At 37.2% G+C, this 21,778-nt stretch overlaps 1 protein-coding gene across 1 annotated transcript in view; it reads right to left on the bottom strand.

Moving 5' to 3' along the window:
• LOC306662213 (vomeronasal type-2 receptor 26-like) overlaps positions 1-21,778 on the bottom strand; it is a gene marked incomplete at both ends in the record, with an annotated part of 65,960 nt that overhangs the window by 12,166 nt on the left and 32,016 nt on the right. Inside the window, 2 exon segments of the mRNA XM_079141751.1 lie at positions 19,197-19,320; positions 19,914-20,138. Coding sequence (XP_078997877.1) covers positions 19,197-19,320; positions 19,914-20,138 — 349 coding nt within the window.

Raw genomic sequence — 21,778 nt, forward strand, 5'->3', positions numbered from 1 at the left:
ATTCCTCCTGGGTGGAGGCACATAAAGGATGTCATTTACTTACTGGAGAACAATTACAGATGTTTTATCTCTGAATTTTGTTAAGTCCTTAGCTAAGGTTTGTCCGGAACAGGTGAGGGCCATCTAAATCCTGAGGCAATACTATCTAGGTTAGTTGAGATACAGTATCTGGTTCCTCAAAGGCAAACAGAAATTGCCATTTAGAGTCTAGCACAGACAGGAAAAGTCATCTTTTAAATCTAACTTAGTAAACCAAGCAGCAGTTGGAGTACAAGATAAAAGTGTATGGATTAAGAACTACAGGGTGGGGAAATTACTGCTTCATTATTCTAAGGTTTTGGACTAGGCAGTTTGCTTTTTAACTCCTAAAATGGGCAAATTGCATGGACTATTGCAAGGCATTAAAAGTTTCTATCAGTTTGAATGATCTTTAATAAGTCCTTTTCCTTGCCTATATGTTCCCTTTTTTCCTTTTGATGTCTATTAAAAAAAACGGAAGATGCAAGCTGGAGAAGATCATCTGAGGATTGATCAGGGCCACGTGCCAATTTTGTAAATTCCTCTAAGTATTTGGGGCTGACTAAATGATAAATTTATACTTTAAAAGTAGGTGGCTCTTTATGGATTCAGAATTCAGAGTGGTGTGTTTTCTTATTGCTTTCCTAAGTCTCTCTTATGAAAATAGCAGGACTTTCCTGAAGGCTGCATAATAGTTTTTTAGGCATCCTACTCATTATTCAAATCCCAGTTAGGATGGTTTCTGGGAACTGCCTGTGGTCTAGATGGTTAATAGCATAATTTTCCAGGTGAAGTCATACCTGGCATAAGTTTTGAAACATCTCAATATTTATTAGGATCCTCCAAGAGCCTCCTTAAATTTATTTTGTCTGTCTTAAGTTGGGAGGGTCCCCTCAATTTTCCTCCCTTAGTGGGCGATTCCTCAAGGCTTTCTCCTCTCATGGTAGAGATTATTGGTGTCAAGCATGGTAACATATGAAAGGCACTTTTCTTGATCATTTGCAATTTAGCAGTATGCAGGCTAGTGGTGAACCTGGCAATACTGTTGAGAGAGAAGCTCCCTTCTGAGTTAGAAATATTAGGGACGTCTCCCTAACTTTGAGCTTCCTTACGGTCCAGAAAACCCGTCTCTCACTACCTGGCTTTGCCAAAGTTATTTCTGGCCTTCTTCGGCAAAGTGCTAGGGTCCTAGTTTGCCCTGTGCTAGGGACCCTGGGAGGATTCAGACTTAAGGACATTACTGCTTTCCTCCTGCCACTATAAACTCCTAATTGTGAAAAACGATGACAAGTAAAAAGCGTGCCTTTTGCTTATCTTTTTGCCCTGTAGACTAAAGGAATCTCCAGAGGGTGAGGGGACATCTATTGGTTGTTAGGTGTATAACGCCCTTTGCTTGGAGGGTCTCACGGGAGGGGTTTTTAAATGCCTCCCTCTTGCAGCTTAAAGAGAACACTCTGAGTGAGCACATTTAAGCACAGGAACAGTAATGGGGAGACTCTAGTGTCTACACTAGTGAAGGCTAACTATGTGAACAAAGGGAACCTGGGCATTTTCACACTAATCATCCCAGGCCTTAATCCTACAGCTTGAATTCCTAATATCTGACCGGCAAGGGAAGGGGAGCATCCAGGAGGGAGTGGATGTGCGGGAGTGTTGTGCACTGTGTGGCCCATACGGAGGCAAAGGTAATTGGCGCTTTCCCTCGGTGCCATTCGTCTACCGATCACTCTGGATACCCCTCAGGGCTGTCGGGAGGGGGAATCCGGAGAAGGAAACTTTGGGGTCCACCCGAGAGTAGCCCGGGCCGAGAACCCCGCAGTTGTTCCAACCCTTCCTCCACCTCCACGCATCCTGGGCAGATCAGGACTAGGGACACCGTGTACTGGCGGCAATTGCGCTCCGGGCCTGGACAGAAAAGTAGGAAACGGCTTCAGCACAGTCCAACATGCCTGCAGAGCAGGTGATTGGAAACTTGCCTGGGCCGGGAAACCTTCCACCCGAGTCTTAAGAATGGCGGCTGCACTAACTGCATTTAAGTAGCCGACGGGTGCCCATTTTGCCCTCCAAAAATAAAGAGACAGAAAGATGCACCCCAAACAGATGTGGGGTGCATGGAGAGAGAAGCTTACTTACCTCGGCGTAAATCTCGGTGGGACCTCCAAATCTGATACCGCCGTTTACCGGTGCCGAGTTCTGCTCCTTCTAATGTTGAAGATTGAACACTAGAGAAGCACGCCAAGGCAAGCATGTTAAGCAGGTTTTATTTAAAGCTAATAATACAGACTTCTCCCGGCAGGGAGAAGGGGGCCATGGCTGATGTTCTCAAGTCCCAAGAAGTGAGCGCACCCTACATCTTTTATAGGTTAAATTCTCTTTTGTTCTCCAGTTCTCTCTCCCCCTTATCTCTCCTTCCTGCCTACGTGACTAGGCTTGGTTTTGCATTAAGTGAGAAGCCATGGGCAGGGGGAGGGCCAGGGTGATTCAGGCAGGCAAGGGCCCAGGGGGCATTAATTAGCAGCTCCATGCTTGCAGTCCTTGATAAAGGCAGGTAAATTTGGTAATCAATGGGCTCCAGAGATCCTTGACATTCCATTCTTCCAGGGGCAGTCTCCAACTTCCAGAGGCAGATGATTTTATGGCCATTTCCTCGATTTGACCTGATCCCCTATTTCTACACTAACTACCTGTTCCCAATTCTGGCTTCAGTTGCTTCTCCCCATTTTGATCAAACTGTATAAAGTTTTTTTTTTTTTTTTCTTTAAAGAAAAAGTCCCCTAACCATCAGACTTTCTCCAGTCAAGTTGCAACTTGAGGAAAAAAAGTAGTTTATTGTGTAAACTTCATCATGTTTGTGGAGAGTAGACTGTATTTGGCTTGAGTTACTCCATGATATGTAGTGCAACAAATTTCAGGCTATACCTGCAGACCTGACTGGCTTAAGTGGAGAGGCTATGACACATTTGACACATTCCTCAAGAAAATACTTGTTATCTGCAGGAGAAATTCAGGACTGAAATAATGTCGATAAGAGGAATCCAAGTTACCCTGAAGGGAAAGACTTATGACTCTTTTAACAGGCAAGACCCTGGAACTCAGGGAGAGAAGGATAATATTGAAAGAATGGACATTTTTTTAAGCTGTCTGTTTTATCTCAACTCCCTAAGGTTTCCCTCCCAGTAATGGGAACAAAGCCCTTAAAGCTGTTCCAGGAAACAGCCCCAAACAGAGAGTAAAAGAGTAAATTGAGCCTGATAGCCAGATAGTGCTCAAACAGTAGGATTACCAGAAACTATTGACCAGAATCTACAGCCTGTTGTAAAACATTGTGAAACATTTTGTCAGCATACCCAGACCCCCTTTGAAATTTCCTGGCAGCTTTGTTCCCCCTTTTCCCCCTTTCATGTGTGACCCCTCCCGATGTGTGGTTTCTGCCTTTATAAACCTACAAGATTTTCTGCTAGGGACTCGACTCCTGGAGTTGGGTCCCAGCGCGCTGGAATAAACACCTCTTGCGGTTTGCATCAAGTGACGCCTCCTGCGGTTGATTGGGGTTGCCATCCATCCATGGGACAGAGTTGGGGTTTCCTTTTTGGGGGGCCTTACATTTGGGGGCTCGCCCGGGATAAGATGGCCCCCCCTCATCCGCGGAGTCGACCTTGGAGGTAAGAAGGGGTACCCCGAAGTTGTCTGTCTTTGTCTTGTGTTTTGTTAGTTGGTCTGGTTCTGTGAGCGCGCTTTCGGTTTCGGTGGCAACCGTTCGGTGACTCGTGAGAGTGGCCGAACAGTGGCCAGCAGACGTGCCTGGGGGGCCACAGGTTGCAGCCCTGGGGGACGCCCTAAGGGTGGAAGGAGAGCCAGGGACGCCTGGTAGTCTCCGTCGGTAAGGGCGCTGATGGGGTTCAATTGGTGGATCAGAGATTGGTGCCCGTCTGTATCTGGTTCTGTTGTGTGTTTGTGGCGGACAAGGTGGAGGAAGGGTTGGAACAACTGGGGGGTTCTCGGACTGGGCTACTCTCGGGTGGACCCCAAAGGTTCCTTCTCTGGACTCCCCTTCCCGACAGCCCTGAAGGGTAACTTAGCAAAGTAGCTTCAGTCTCAAAAGTAATGAAAAATAAGGTCTCATAATTTTAACATCCAACCTGTCCTGATGAGGTGGCTAAAATGCCTTAGACACAGAGTTTCTGTTAAAACCTGTTAGATCCTTCCAGATCTCAGTCAAGGCTTACATTGAAATATAAATAAAAGAAGCCTAAAGGCTCAGTAGGAGACCGGTCTCAAACCCAGGGAAAGAAAAGGTAAAAAGAGTCTTTAAAACTCCAGCAAAGTAAATGCTATATTTTTAATTATATGTTTTTTTGAGCTCATGATTTTTTGATCAGTTCTATTTTTTATTCAACTAGAGTTTTTGAACATCTGTTACACTGCAATGGAGATTCACCTATAAAGTTACAAGGGCTTGATTTTGTGTTATTTGTATGTTGTGCTGTCTGATGTCATGTTTTGTCTGTATCAAAACTGAGCGCTCCTAAAATTAAAATTTAAAAATGGATCCAGATACTTTTAATTCACGTGATTTAAAAAAGGTTCAAATTGGGCAAACTAATAAAAGTAAAATGTCTTTGAAAATAACTTGCAAGTCTCTAGGTGGTCAAGCTAATAAAATATTGATGTTAATAAAATGTCTAATATCAATTGTTTCTAGGACTTTTCTTCAACAGGGAAGAGACAGCAAATACTCTTCAGGACACTTGTCTATCTTGGTTTTTTACAGAATAAGTGAATTAGAGTTAACATGTATGGGATTACTCTAATGTGTTTGTAGAGACATCTGATTAATTTACAAAGTTAAAATGCTAATTGTTAAATAACATCGAGTACTTTTAACTCCTTAAATTCCATGGGGTATCATACTTAAACATTATTGGTGTTTTCATAGGTTGGTAAATAAAAGGGTTTAAACTTGCTTTGTGTCATCACTAAACTAAAAACAAGGTTACTAAGAGTTATGTCCTAACAAGTGCACTTCTATATACAAAGGGTCCCAAAAGTTTCAACTGTGTTTCAATTAGAGTACTATAAATAACAGAATATTTAATCTTATTAAAATAGAGTAATTTATCTAAATTCAGAAATTTCATAAGAGTTGTTTCAGAATGTGAACAAAAAGGGGTCAACGAGTAGGAAAGAGAAAATAAAAGGTTCTGAGTATGGAAATATATTTAGTAAAAGGAAAAAGGAAATGTTTCTGGGTAAGAAAGTGCTTGTTTGATGAAATACATGAGGGTCTAAGTAAGTGCTAAGAAAGTCGGTGTAAATAAAGGGCAAGTTTCAATAAGTTTGTGTGTAACTAAGTTGGTTATATGTATGTGAGACAGCTAAAACTATTGAAGGTTTTTCCTAAGGTGAAATACTAACGTTCTGATATAAACCAAAGTTTAATCTATATGGTAGAATGACATGGTAAAATGACAAGGATTTGAAACACTAATTTACTCTTAACTTTGTGTCTATTAAGTTTATTCTTTAGAACAATTAGTCTTAAAAATTGGGGTGTATACAATTATGGTTAAACAACTATTATAGAGTATTGTACTTTGTTACAGAGTCTACATTTCTCTTTAAAAACTCAATTTGGTAAGATAAAAGTGTCAAGGTATTTGTGAAATGGTCACTAGTTGTATATTAAATGTGTTCATATTTTTCAGGACCACAAGTTTTTAAAGCAAGGAATTTATTAAGCTCTGCTATTCTCCAGATTAAAACTTGTCTGTAATGGTAATCTTAAACTTATAAAGAGTAAATTTTATTGGGGATTTATTTCTATCATTTAATGTTCTATTATAGGACCTGCTATCAATAGGGTATGTGTAAAATTTGTTACTTTTTACACTGGGATAAAGAATTTCAAATGTAAATGTATTTCTAAACATTAGAGTCTGATTTGTTTAAAGGTTAATATTGTGAAATATGAAAGAAACATGAAAACATTTTGCCACTTAATCACACAAAAGGAAAGTTAAAAGCTCTCTCAGCCTTTCTTTGATTCATGCTTTAGATACTATGTTAAATTGTGTTAATTATAAAGTTTATATAGACTCAGGAAACAGTATATGTAAACTACTTAATGGTATTTAAGGAAAAGAAGCAAAGATCAACATCAGAATTAGAACACTTAAGATCTGTAAAGAGCCCTGCCTTACCTGAGATAAGGCTCTGCCTCCCATCTCACTGCATGTTAGAGTGACTCCAAAATAAGCCAGACTTCAGCTTATTTAAAGTTATAGTCAAAAGATTGGTTCTTGTTGTAAAAGTACTGTGATCTCAAATAGGGGATAGAATGTAGTTCTCAATCAAAATTCAAGATAGCTATTATACAAGCTGAATATATTTTTACTCTTGCTAATTTCATTTTGTAAAACTGTTACCTGTTAATGTTTTGCAGAAGTAGCTGCTCCAAGAACAAACAACCTAGGTAACTTGTGATAATAAGCCATCACCTATAGAATAGATAGTGGTAACTTCCAGTACTAATGCAGACTCCAGTTAGATAAAAGGGTAAATAACTGTAAAGTTATGGACATTAAAGTTAAAGCCCATTACTCTTAATTTATGACTGGTGAGACTGGCTTGCTGGATAATTAAGATCAAACTTAGAAATTGGAGTTAAATACAGAGGTCAAGAAAAGTCCATATTTGGGTCTTGCCCTCAACGTTAGCCTGAACCCAGGGAATAAGAGAACTTCTCTAAGGAGCGTTGCAAGTCTGGGTCACACAACCTCCTGATCAAGGAGATTGTTGAGACTAGAGGATGAAAAATTATCCAGTGCATCTGCTGCAGAGGAGGGTCATGGAAAAGGGGAAACATCCCTTGATGTTTCTAAAGGAAGTCACCTCATCAAGAGACCCTGCCTAATCAAAGTCACTGGTGGAGCTAAGGAGCCGCTCTTAAGTTCTGTATGAGTGACCCCTGTGGGAACTCAGCTGACTCTTTAACAAGACAGAAACCAGGTCAATTTGACCAGCTTGATCTTAGATACCCAGCAAAACAGTTAAAACCAAAATATAGCCATTCTTGGGCATTTAAAGGAAATAATAATTAAATGTAACTTAAGATGTACACTTATATTAGCCCACTAGAATAAAGGCTGGAAGCTACAAATGAAAGAAAGATTCTTCAGCAAATGTGCCTGATAACTATCAAGAGAAACTGCCAGAGTCAGAAGTTTTTAGTCAGTTTAAGACCTTCCTAAGCTACACAGGTAGACTTAATCTATGTTTGCTAGTATGATTATCTATTCCTAAGTAACAGAAGTATAGAGATCTCTAGTAAACACAGGTTATACCAATAAAGGGATATTTTACAAAATCAGATGACATTAAGTAGCTTAACTATATTTTCTGGGGACATCTATGACAATGTTAAAGTCCCCAAATAAAGGGTTCTCTCCAGCCTTTGCTAGGCCTAGTTATGGGAACAATTTCTCAGTTCTTCCACCTCCTGGTGAGAGATTAACTTCTGCCATTTTCATGATACTCAGTGGCATGTTTCAGACGCTGCAACATTTACTTTGTGCTAATCTCATTTCAGTACTCATGTCTTTTTGTTCTTCTATCATAGAAGCAGCCGCCCCCAGATGACTTTACAACCTGTTCTTCCCCAACCAGGCTTCTTCCTGGGACCCCTTGATTGACCTGATTTTTAGAAAAGGAACTCCAAGCTGCTTGCCCCACGCCACCCACTTCCAGCTCGAAGAAGCTAGAGCGGTCATCGACCTCCTTCCCCAGCAGCATGGAGTTCCTGAGATTAGAGGGGGGAATGAAGCCAGAATTGGGAACAGGTAGTTAGTGTAGAAATAGGGGATCAGGTCAAATCGAGGAAATGGCCATAAAATCATCTGCCTCTGGAAGTTGGAGACTGCCCCTGGAAGAATGGAATGTCAAGGATCTCCGGAGCCCATTGATTACCAAATTTACCTGCCTTTATCAAGGACTGCAAACAAGGGGCTGCTAATTGGTGGCCCGCCCCCTGGGCTCTTGCCTGCCTGAAATCGCCTAGTCACCTTCATCAGGGAAAGAGTAAGTGCTGTACAGGTACTAATGCTCAGGCAACAATACCAGTCCCTCTGCCAAGGAAATAGCTTTGGAGAAGAGTATATAGAGACAGAAGTTCCATGATTAGAACTTACCAAAAAAGAAAATGGGGAAATGAAAGAATGGACATTTTTTTAAGCTGTCTGTTTTATCTCAACTCCCTAAGGTTTCCCTCCCAGTAATGGGAACAAAGCCCTTAAAGCTGTTCCAGGAAACAGCCCCAAACAGAGAGTAAAAGAGTAAATTGAGCCTGATAGCCAGATAGTGCTCAAACAGTAGGATTACCAGAAACTATTGACCAGAATCTACAGCCTGTTGTAAAACATTGTGAAACATTTTGTCAGCATACCCAGACCCCCTTTGAAATTTCCTGGCAGCTTTGTTCCCCCTTTTCCCCCTTTCATGTGTGACCCCTCCCGATGTGTGGTTTCTGCCTTTATAAACCTACAAGATTTTCTGCTAGGGACTCGACTCCTGGAGTTGGGTCCCAGCGCGCTGGAATAAACACCTCTTGCGGTTTGCATCAAGTGACGCCTCCTGCGGTTGATTGGGGTTGCCATCCATCCATGGGACAGAGTTGGGGTTTCCTTTTTGGGGGGCCTTACAATATAACCATAATATCTGTAAGAGCTTATGATTAAGAATCCAAACAGAACCAGTCACCATGGGCCAAAGTGAATTAGAGTTGCCAATGCAGTGGGGACTTGATGTCATTCTGCTTTCAGTAAAAGTCAATAGATGAGGGGGGATTCAAGATGGCAGAGTAGAAGAAGAATACACTCCTAGTTGCTGTGGGATTTGGGATTTAAGCAGAAGGAGTACTGCTTTTTAGTGAGGAGGCTATTAGTGTTACAGATGTCAAAGTAGACAATGCACATTTATCTTAAAACTGTACACATGCTTCTGACATTTGTGACACTCCTGGCTCTCCCCCCTCCCTCTCAGAGGAACTGGAAAGACTGGAACACTTCAATAACACAGAGTAGAAATTCTGCAGCTAAGAATATTCACATCTCAACCAAGCAACAGTGAATCTCACCAGACACACACTCTAACCCCACCTGAGCCCCAATATTACTTCAACTCAAAGAATTAAGGAGACAAAATTCCCAAACCAACAGGAACCCAAAGAGGGTCCCCAGGTCTCACCCACTTGACATCTACTCATATATCACAAAAAGAGAAAAGTCCCAGAACAAATAAGATTATTACACTCAAAAGAACACATTCGGAAAAAGAGAAAGGGGAATCCATCTCAATCAACACAAAAGTCTCAGACCTCTGTAAACACAAGGAAGCAGACAAATAAATCTCCCCCAAAATTCTAGAATCACCCAATAAAGGATTCCACTGATAGTGAGGTGGATAAAAACCCAGAGAAAGATTATTAAAAAATGTTCAGTGAACTAAAAGATCTAAGGAAGCGAGTAATCAAAGGAGATCAAAATACACTTTAATAAAAAACAGAAACAAAAAAGAAATCAATCAGAACTCCTAGAAATGAAAGATATAATCAATCAAATTAACAACTTACTTCAAAGCATCACTAACAGATTAGATTGTGTAGAAAATAGAACTTCAGGCCTTGAAGACAGGGTATATGATCTTGAATACACAGAATTCAATGAAGGGAAAAAATATAGAACATGATCAGAATATACAAGAACTCTGGAACAATATTTAAAACCAAGATGAGAGTAACTAGGATAGAAGAGAATGTAGAGATACAAATCAAAGGCATTGAGAATATTTTCAATGAGATAGTTAAAGAAAACTTTTCCAATATCAGAAATGAGATAGATATCCTCAGTCAGAAGGATTACAGGATGACAAATGGTCCTCTTCAAATGAGAAGTTATCCAAGACATATCATAATCAAAATGTCAAATATACAAAATAAGGAAAAAATATTGAAAGCTACAACAGAGAATCATCAGGTCACATTTAGAGGCAAACCAATGAGGCTCACTTTAGGTTTCTCAATCCAGACTCTAAAATCAAGGAGAACATGGAATGAGATATTTTAAACTCTAAAAGATAACAACTGCCAGCCAATGTCACTACACACAGCAAAGCTCCATTTCGAATTTGAAGGGGAAATAAAAACTTTCCATGACAAAAATAAACAAAAAGAATTCACGAACATCAAACTGGACTACAAATAGTACTCAAACCTAAATGGCACAGAGAAGAACTAAAAAAAAATCCCATAAAAACATAAAATCAATCAAGAATCTCCAATCTAAATAAACTATAAATCAAATGGACCTAACAGATGTCTACAGAAAATGTCACCCCAAAACATCTGAATTTACCTTCTTCTCAGCCATATGTAGAACTTTTTCCAAAATAGACTATATTCTGTTACAAAGCAAATCTTAGCAAATACAAAAAGCAATTGATATAATCACATGCATCCTATCAGCTTATAATGGAATGAAATTAGAAATCAACAGCAATAAAACTAATATGAACTACATAAATGCATGAAGATAGAACAATACTCTCGTAGATGAAGAATGGATCAAAGAAGAAATGAAACTAGAAATCAAGAAATTTTTAGAAATGGACAAGAACAGACAGACAACATATCAAAATCCTGGGACAATAGGAATGTAGGTCTCAGAGGAAAATTTATAGTACTGACTGTTTACATTTAAAAAAAAATAGAGAAATCCCTACATTTAAAAAAAATATAGAGGTCCCAAATAAATAAACACTCCCAAATACATTCTATGAAGCTACTATAACCCTGGTATCAAAACAAGATAAAGATGCTTCAAGGAAAGAAAACCACAGACCAATATTCCTGATGAATATAGATGAAAAAAAAACCTTAATAAAATATTAGCAAACCACATTCAAAAACACATCAAGAAGATAATACACCATGATCGAGTGTGTTTCATTCCAGGGATGCAAACTTGGTTCAAAATATACAAATCAAGAAATGTAATTCACCACTTAAATGGAATTAAGGAAAAAAGCACATGATCAGCTAAATACCTGTAGAAAGGGCCTTTGATAAAATTCAGCACCCTTTCATGTTAAAAACACTGGAGAAGCTAGGGATCAAAGGAAATTACCTCAACAATGCAAGGGTCATTTATGACAAAACCCAAAGCCAACATCATACTGAATGAAGAAAAACTCAAAGCATTTCCTCTAAAATCAGGAACAAGACAAGACTGTTCACTCTCACTACAACTATTTAATATAGTCCTCAAAACTTAGCCAAAGCAGTCAGACAAGAGAAGGAAATCAAAAGTACACAAATAGGAAAATAAGTCAAAGGATCTATTTGCTTGTGACTATCCTATGTCTGAAGGACCCAAAAATTCCACCAGAAGATTTCTAGAGCTTATAAATGAATTCAGCAAAGTAGCAGGATACAAGATCAACATCCGTAAATCCATCAAGTTCCTATACTCCAACAGTGACCCCGGCAAACTAGGAATAAGAAAATCCATCGCAGTCACAATAACTTCAAAAAATAAAATAAAAAACTTGGAAATTTATCAAACAAAAGAGGTAAAAGAGCTCTACAATGAAAATCATAGAATATGAAGAAATTGAAGAACTTAGTTGATGGAAAGCTCATCCATGTTCTTGGATAGGCAGAATTAATATTATTGAAATGGACACACTACCAAAAGCAATATACAGATTAAATGCAATCCCCCTCAAAATGCCAATAACATTCTTCATAGAATTAGAAAAAACAATTTTTAAATTCATTCAGAAGAATTAGTGAGCCAGAATAGCCAAAGCAATACTAGGCAAAAAAAGTGAAGCAAGAGGCATCACAATACCTGTTCTGAAATTATACTACAGAGCTGTACTATCCAAAACAGCATGATGAAGACCAATGGAACAGAATAGAAGACACAAAGATAAATCCACATACCTACAGCCATCTGATGCTTGATAAATGTGCAAAATTAGATCCCTATCTCTCACCCTGCCCCCAATTCAAATCAAATAGGATTAAAGATTTAGGAATTAGACCAGAAACCATGCAATCACTAGAAGAAAACATAGGTTTAACCCTCCATTGTTTTGCTGCTGACACCAACTTCCTTAACAAGACCCCAAAGCACAAGAAATGAAACCAAGAATCAATAAGTGGGATGCCATCAAACTAAAACGCTTCTTCACAGCAAAAGAAAGAGTCTACAGAATAGGAGAAAATATTCTCCAACTACTCCTTTGATAAGGGACTAATATACAGAATATATAAAGAACTCAAAAAAGCTTAATACAAGAAAATAAATAACCCAATCTATAAATGGGGGAAAAAAAACTAAACAAAAACTTCTCAGAAGAAGAAACACAAATGTCTAACAAAAAATGACACAATGTTCAACATCTCTAGCAATCAGGAAAATGTAAATCTAATTTAAGATTTCATCTTACTCCATTTAGAATGGCAAACAATAAATGCTGTGAGGTAATAGGGAAAAAGGTACAATTGTATCTATTTTTAGTGAGACTGCAGACAAGTATAACCACTCTAGAAACCAGTACAGAGATTCCACAAAAAAACATATGACCCAGGTATCTGACTCCTTGGTATTTTCCAAAAAAATCTAAAATTGGCATACTACAGCAACAAAATCACATCAATGTTTACAGCAGCACAATTCACAATAAGTAATTTTTGGAATCAACCCAGATGTCCATTAATGGCTGAATGGATTAAGAAATTGTGGTGTATACATATTTGATAGAGTTCTACTCAGCCATAAATAAAAATAAAACAATGGCATTTGTCAATAAATGAATGGAAATGTAAAATATGCTAAGTGAAATAAGTCAAACTCAGAAATTCAAAGGCTGAATGTTTTCTTTCCTATATGGAAGTGAGAGTAAAATAAAGGAAACGGGTAGGGAAGGATAAAATTTTATAAATAACCAATCAAATATAAATTAATAGATGAGCGAAAGAAAGTCTAGTAGAATACAGGTAGGAAAATGGAAGGGGGAAGGAGTATAGAAGGGAAAAGGAGAGGGAAAGATGCAGATCATGAACTGAAATCAAATTCCATGCATGTATGAGTTTGTTAGGATGAACCCAATTACTATGTATAACTAAAAAGTACTAATACAAAAAAAGAAGGAAAGAAAAGAAAAAGTCAAAAGGTGTGTCTGGGCAGGTCTCTATAGTAACTTCTCTGGGATTCTCAATAAAACTGGAGTATGCAGGGCACAGTGGCACATGCATATAACCCTCAGCTCTGGAGGCTGAGGCAGGAGGATTTCAATTTTGAAGTCAGCTTCAGCAATTTGGCAAGGCCCTAAGTAACTTATAGGGGTCTCATATGAAAAAAAAAATTAAATTGGCTGTAGATATGGCTCAGTGGTTAAGCAGCCCTGGGTGGTTCAATCCCCAGTCCAAAAAAAAAAAAAAAAAAAAAACCAGAAAGAAAAACTGGAGTGCAAGAAAGCCGGCTGTCCTGAAGGCACATACTCTCTGAGTGTGTCATGTGTCCTTTTCTCCCCTTTCCCATTCCTTCTAATAAACTCATTGCCAGTTATTCTGAATGACATGTCAGAAATCTTTCTAACATGATTGCAAGAGTTGGAGTTTGAAGGGGAACCTTAACACTGCTTCGTTTTCTTGGAAAGCCCCAGCTCTGTTACTTCCTGACCCCATCACCTAGTAACTTACCACAAGCCTGGCCCATGAAAATCGCCACAGTGACAAACCTCCAAATCTCTGCCCTCAGGTTTTAGCAGAATGTGGTTTCTCTTGCCTATGACGACCACACAAGAACCACTCCAAACTGACATCTCAAGCTCACACTCTACACTGACACTCTGAAGCTGCCTTTCCCTCAGAACTTGGCCTAGACTAATTTCCTGTACTTCGACAGTTCTTCACCTTCAACAAATTCTTAGGATGGTTCATAATCTTATCTGACCACCTACAGTAACTCTTTGTATTCACATTTCTACCTTGTTCTGAGTTCAACCTTCTGAACCCCTGTAGCTGCCTTAATCTTTCTTAGTCTTTCTGTAACCTAAACATATAATTTTGTAAAGTGTGATGGGTGTCTTGAGTGTTACAGAAATTAAGATTAAAATAGAAGCACCTGTGATTGCCCAGTTTATGGCACCAGGTGACCCACAAGTGTTCAGTGAACTGCCACTGAGGAAAGTGGTGTAGCTGTGAATTAATTGTTATTCAATAAATTCTGACGTGTGGAATGACACAAATTGTGTTTCATCTATGCATACTCACTACAAAGACCATGGTTTGTGTGTGTGTGTGTGTGTGTGTGTGTGTGTGTGTGTGTGTGTTTGTAATCAAACTCAGGAACTTGCAGATGCTATACAAGTACTCTGCCACTGAACCACACACCCAGTACAAGACCCTGCCTGTCCTTCTTAAAATAATTCCAAGGATTCAACTATAGTGTCCTAATGATCTGATCCCTGCCCATATCTCCAATGTGGAATAGAATCATTTTCCTGCTCCATACTCTGTAACTCAGTAACACTGATATATTGCCAATTCATTTCAAGCATGGTTTACTGCCTCTCGAATTTGTCATATGTCTATGCCCGGAGTCATTTTTACCTAAAGGTTAGTTCCACTTCATTACTGAGATGTCAGTTTAAGTATCAATTAAATGGAAATATCTGCCCTGACCACTTGCTTCACACTAGGTATCCCAGGCTAATTCTTTGTAAGTCCATTTATTCTTTTGTATCACACATCACAATTTATAATTACATATTGACGCTTTGTTCATGTATTAAATATTAACTTCCTTCAGTGGGCCATAAACTGAATGAAGACAAATAGTTATATCTTTAGATAACCACTGAGCACCCAGCATTTAATATAGTTGCTACAGTTAGGAAGTGCATGATGAATATTTTAAAATACACAGGTAGGCGTATGCTATCGGTTGAATGTGTCCCCTGAGAGTTACGCTGAAACACTAACACCTGATAGATGTGAAAGTGACCTCATTCAGAAATATGGTCATTGGAGATGAACTCGAGTCAAGATGAGATCATTAGAGTGGGTCCTAATTGGTACACCTGGTATTTGTATGAGGAAAGGAAAACTCCATCTGGAGACGGACAAGCAGGAAGACAACTATATGAAGAATGAGGAAGAGAATGAGTGATATTGCAAAAACAGAGCCCCAAGACTTAGTGACCACCAGCAGAAGGTAGAAAGGCAGAAAGGCGTGGTCTCCTCTACAGATTTCAGAGGAAGCGTGGCACTGCTGAGACCTCAACTTTTGTCTTCTAGCTTCTGGAACTGTGAGACCTAAATTCCTGTTGATACAAGCAAGTCATGGTGGAAAGTACAAAAGAAGATTCATTGCAAATGGTTCAAATGCATCATTAATCCAATTTTGCAAATCCATTTTAATTTTTAAAATACAACATTTTAATATAAGATCCACTCCTAGGATATAATGACACAGAATGTTTGCAAATAAAAGTACATTGTATAAGACGATGCTCAGTCTGCATGATATTGACTTTAATACAAGAATAAAATAACAACTGATAAAAATCACCAACAAAAATAAATAAAAATTAAAACAAAAAGCAAAAACACAAATTCATAGTCACAGGAAAAAAAAGTAATGTTTCCAGAAACAAAAGGAAATACAAAGCTCTAAGTGGTGAGAAGTCATAGACTTATTTTAGGGTCTAAACAGTGCAAGGTATTGTTCAGGAAAGTGAGCAATGAAAAATGACTAAGCCTAAGAAAGCTTCAAACAAAGTATTGCAAGAATGATGAGCATAAAGTCTGAGTTTGTTAAGGACCTTGGATTGGGAGTTAAAAGACACAATGTCAAGACTGGGTTAAGTTAATTGTCAGTTCTGTCTCCATATATGAAATAGCCTCAATATAATATTCTCCTCATTATATTTGGGGCAGAAATCCCATGTATACTTCTGCAATATGATTCTGACATAGGGGTTAGGAAGTCCAAGAAAAGGTAACAATCACCTCCTATAATTACCAACTTATAAAAATGTTTTCTCTGATAGCATATTGAAGATATTTTTCTATTAACTTTTACCTTCCATTGTTTTGTTGAGACTTTTACTGTAAGTCTAATAAATTATTCCTTTTTATATGTTTTATCTTTTCTTTATGACTTCTTTAAAACATTTCAATTTTTTGGATTCTGCATTTGTGAGCATTCTGGGTTGATACAGTATTTTTCAGTTTTTCCTGTTTCTAATGTTCTGGTTAGTATATTTAAATGTAGATAGAGAAAAAATATATTTTAGTATTTATCTATTTTTGAAAATATTCTGATATTATATCTTTTTAATTAATTTATTTTTAGTTTTACAAACTGCATTTTGACTCATTGTACACAAATGGTGTACAACTTTTCATTTTTATGGTTGTGCACGATGTACATTCTTACCATTGGTGAAATCATACATGTACATAAGGTAAGGATGTCTGCCTCATTCCACCTTCTTTCATACCCATGCCCCCTCCTCCCTCTCATTTCCCTCTACATAATCTAAAGTTTCTCCATTCTTTTATCATTCCCCCATTATGTATCATCATTCACTTCTCAGGGAAAACATTTGGCCTTTGGTTTTTTGGGATTGGCTTATTTCACTTAGCATGATATTCTCCAATTCCATTCATTTATCTGCAAATGCCATAATATTATTCTTCTTTATGGCTGAATAATATTCCATTGTGTATATACACCACAATTTCTTTGTCCATTAATCTGTTGAAGGAAATCTAGGTTGGTTCCACAATCCAGCTATTGTGAATTGAACTGCTATAAACATTTATGTGGCTGCGTTACTGTAGCATGCTAATTTTAAGTCCTTTGGGTATAAAATGAGGAGTGCGATAACTGGGTCAAAAAGTAGGTCCATTCCAAGTTTTCTGAGGAATCTCCATACTGCTTTCCAGAGTGACTGTACAATTTGCAACTCCACCAGCAATGTAAAAGTGTGCCTTTTTCCCTACATCCATACCATCATCTATTATTATCTGTGTTCATGATAATAGTCATTCCTAATTGGAGTAAGATGAAATCTTAGAGTTGTTTTAATTTGCATTTCTCTAATTACTAGAGATGTTGAACACATTTTCATATATTTTTTAATCACCTGTATATCTTCTTCTGTAAAGTGTTTGTTGGGTTCCTTGGCCCATTTATTGATTGGGGTCTTTGTATTTTTGGTGACAACTTTTGTAAGTTCTTTATAAATTTTGAAGTTAGTGCTGTATCTCAAGTGCATGTGGAAAAGATTTTCTCCCACTCTGTAGGCTCCCTTTTCACATTATTGATTATATAGTTTGCTGAGAAAAAAACATACCTCAACATTTTAAAGGCTATCTATGCTAAGCCCATGACGAACATCATTCTCAAGGGAGAAAAACTGAAAGCACTCCCTCTAAAAACTGGAACAAGACAGGGACGCCCTCTTTCACCACTTCTATTCAACATAGTCCTGGAAACTCTAGCCAGAGCAATTAGACAGACCAAAGATATTAAAAGGATATGAATAGGAAAAGAAGAACTCAAGCTGTCACTATTTGCCAATGACATGATTCTATATTTAGGGAATGCAAAAAACTCCACTAGAAAACTTTTAGAACTAATAAATGAATTCAGAAAAGTAGCAGGATATAAAATCAATACACATAAATCTAATGCATTTCTATTCATAAGTGATGAATCCTCTGAAAATTAGGAAAATGACTCCATTCACAGTAGCCTCAAAAAAATAAAATAAAATACTTGGGAATCAATCTAACAAAAGAGGTGAAAGACTTCTACAATTAAAACTACAGAACACTAAAGAAAGAAATTGAAGAAAACCTTAGAAAGTGGAAAGATCTCCCATGTTCTTGGATAGGCAGAATTAGTATTGTCAAAATGGCCATTCTACCAAAGGTGCTATATAGATTCAACACAATTCCTATTAAAATCCCAATAACATTCCTCATAGAAATAGAGAAAGCAATCCTTAACTTCATCTAGAAGAATAAGAGACCTCAAATAGCCAAAGTAATCCTGAGCAAAAAGAGTGAAGCAGGAAGTATCATGATACCAGAGCTTAAACTATACTACAGAATGATAGTAACAGAAACAGCATGGTATTGGCACCAAAATAGACAGGCAGACCAATGGTACAGAACAGAAGACACAGAGACAAACGCACAAAAATACAGTTACTGCATAATAGACAAAGTGCCAAAATCATACAATGGAGAAAATATAGCCTCTTCAACAAATGGTGCTGGCAAAACTGGGAATCCATATGCTGTAAAATGAAATTAAATCTCTCTCTCTCAACCTGCACAAAACTAAACTCAAAATGGATCAAGGCCTAGGAATTAGACCAGAGATCCTGTACCAAATAGAAGACAAAGTAGGCCAAATCTTCATCATGTTGGTTTAGGATCAGACTTCCTTAACAAGACTCACAAAGCTCAAGAAATCAAAGCAAGAATCAATAAATGGAATGGATTCAAACTGATATTATATCTTTACATACTCTTTCTTCCATCTTCTGTAATGTTTCCTCCAGGGATTAACCTCTTGTTCTATCATTTTACCTTCCTGGGCTGCATTCTGGGTAATTTCTTCAGATGTACTTTCAGTGCACTAAATCTCATTTCGCTCCTTTCCAATCTATTCATACTCCATTCGATGACTTTTAAATTCTAACAATTTTAATTTTCATGTTTAGAGAAATTTTTTTACTGATAATCTGATATTTATTTACTAATAATCTGAAATTTTGTGCTGATTTTTAAAATTTTTACAAGTTATTTCATATTGTGTTTATTATTTCACATTAATTCCTGTGCATCTTGTTAGTCTAACTGCAGGAGAGTTTTCTCCAGAGAGCATAGGCATCTGTTCTGGGAAATGACCAGGGTGTGCAACCAATGTAGTCAGCTTTGAGGCTTACCTGTTTCCTGGAGCCCTGGGAAGGTAAGGTATCATCTATCACAGTGTTCAAGGTTTATGCCTCTGAAATTCTTAGTTCATTTACTGTTGATTGATCTCACATTATATACCGTTTCCACACTCAAGAATAATTTTCAGAATGCCTACCTGTTTCATTGGCGATCTCCCCATCTCGGCAAGGAACACAATCAAAACAACAAAATGGTTTTCCTTCAACGGCTGTTTTTCTGAATCCAAGTGGGCAACTTTGACTGCAAACAGCAGAGGGAGTCATGAGACTCTTCTGAGTCGTGAGAGGAAGGAAAACCAATCAATATACAAGATTCAGTAACCATATAAGTAGAAGATTGCAGAACTCTGTGCAATATACATTTTAACTTTTGGAAAATGTTTGCTGTCTATATGTTTCTCATGACTGTGCCTCACCTCTCTTTTCATTCTAATATTACTGAAATATTCAGGGAGCATGAACTTAGTGGGAATTAAAATATTAATAATTAAATAAGAAGGCTATTTTTATCCCAAATTAGTCTTTTCATATCTCTCATCTGAGTCAGTGATTTTCATTACCACCAATGCTATGAACTTTCTAGAAACTATTTATCCTAGAAAGTGGAAATTTTCTTACAATATAGGCAACAGGTCTATTTCATCATTAAAGGAATTCATTCAATTAATTCAAATAAGTAAATAGTTTTCACAGTGATTCCGAATCCCGAAAGTTCACATATTTGGTGTTATAGCAAAGCACTGAATAAAGCGAGTCTCTCTGCCTAAAGGATCCAGAAGCTTACCTAAATCCTACTCTGAGAGCACTTTGTTCTGCAGAATATCACTATGGGGCACTCTTAAGAGGATGCTTACCTCACCGTAGTGCTCACCCCACATTATCAGTTTATCATTTAAGGAAAGGCACTGATCACTGTAGGATTTGAATTCAAACTCTCCAACTTTCACTTGGGTTTTAGTACCATTCAGCAAAGACTGATAGTTGAAGATGTCAAATTTGGTTGTTGAAATTTTCTTATTCACAATTTTCTCCTTATCAACTCTTCTTTCAAGTTGGCATTTTTGTAGAAATGGATGGAGCTGAAAGTTAAAATTACTTTCAGAACATGTGTTAGTAAAGCATAGAAATAGAGGTAAACTTTACTAAATCAACTGCTCCCTTTCCTCTAACCAGGTGTTCTAATGGACTTCTTCCATTTGCTGGTCTTTCAAATACTCATGTAAAGATTAATATGCACCAAATGTGGGTGTACATGCTTTATATAAACATAGTTTCTAAAAAAAAAATGTGTTATTTTTCTCCTATTATCTTCATTTTATGAATCAAAAAACAATTAGGTTGGCTGGGGTGTGGCTCAGTGGTTGAGCACTTGCTTAGCACATGTAAGGCACTGGTTTCAATACTCTGCGCTACATAAAAACATAAGTAAATAAAATAAAGCTAAAAAATTTTGCTAAGGTTACACAGCTACTCGGTGGTGAAATCAGGACTCTAATCACCAGGTCCTAATTTTAAAGGAATAAACTAGAAATTTAAATCAGAGGTCTTAAAATCTGTGCAAAATGGTTCCTCAAGGAATGTATTTTCATTCTAACACAAAACTAAAACATTTAAAAAGTAAACTAGTGATGTCAATAGAATATGATTTTTTTTAACTTTTTAAGAATATAAACTATATTCTAATGAATAAACATACTCATAATTTTATCATTTTTCTATAGTAAATTGATGACAAATATCTGATATAATTTTATAGAAACTTCTTATCTATTAATTATGAAAGAAAAATAAAATTTTATTCCTATTACATTAATGAAATATAAGTATTCCTATAACAAGTTAAATTTGTCAAGAAGTTTCAACTAGAAAGGAATCTTATAGTGTACCTGAAAAGTATTTGTTGATTGACCACTTATTTATTAATTGACCTAGTCATTCATTGTAATTGTCTGACATCTCATATCACAGAGAACTTACACAGAAAACATAACCATACAAATTTCATAAGAAAAACTCCAAAATTAAAATCCAGCTTAATGTTCACTGAAGTAAAAATATGTGCAAATGAACCATAAACTGAGAATTACATCATAGAGTTGTAGATCATTTGGGAAAACTGAATAAACTCTAAAGAATGTATATATTTAAAAGTTTTTCCTTAGTTTGCATGCATAAATATACAAAAATGTTGGGGGAAAATGTTCAAATTTTGTTGTGCATCTGCTAACGCAAAATGAAAACTGCGTGTAATGTTATATGTACTAATAAAATTCAAAAGAATAAACTAAAAACTTTTCAGAAATAAAGAAGAAAATGAGAGAAAGCTAGTGACTACAATCCTGGAATATAAAAATCAGTAATGAACTTCTAGTTTCCACTTCAATATGTAAAAAGTTCTCAGGACCTCTTTTCATACCAATGCCAGCAAGGAAAAATCTGAAGAAATTTACAGATAAACACTTCTTATGTGCATTAGAGAATTGAGGCAAATTGCTGCCTTGAAAACTAGTGTGACACCTAAGTTTGGAAAATGACAGTTTAGTGGGAGTAGAAGTCTCTGTACACATAAATTAGTAGGAAAACAAACACCATTATTATTTATCATGTGGAGACCAAACAAGCACGAATTGGAGAGAGGAATACTACTAGAGACCTTAACTTGAGGGAATGTGGGAGGGGCACCTTTCATGAGTTTTACTACTGTGTATTCTACCAGGTT

The sequence above is a fragment of the Sciurus vulgaris genome (assembly GCF_902686455.1).
Source record: "Sciurus vulgaris genome assembly, chromosome: 5".
NCBI lineage: Eukaryota > Metazoa > Chordata > Mammalia > Rodentia > Sciuridae > Sciurus > Sciurus vulgaris.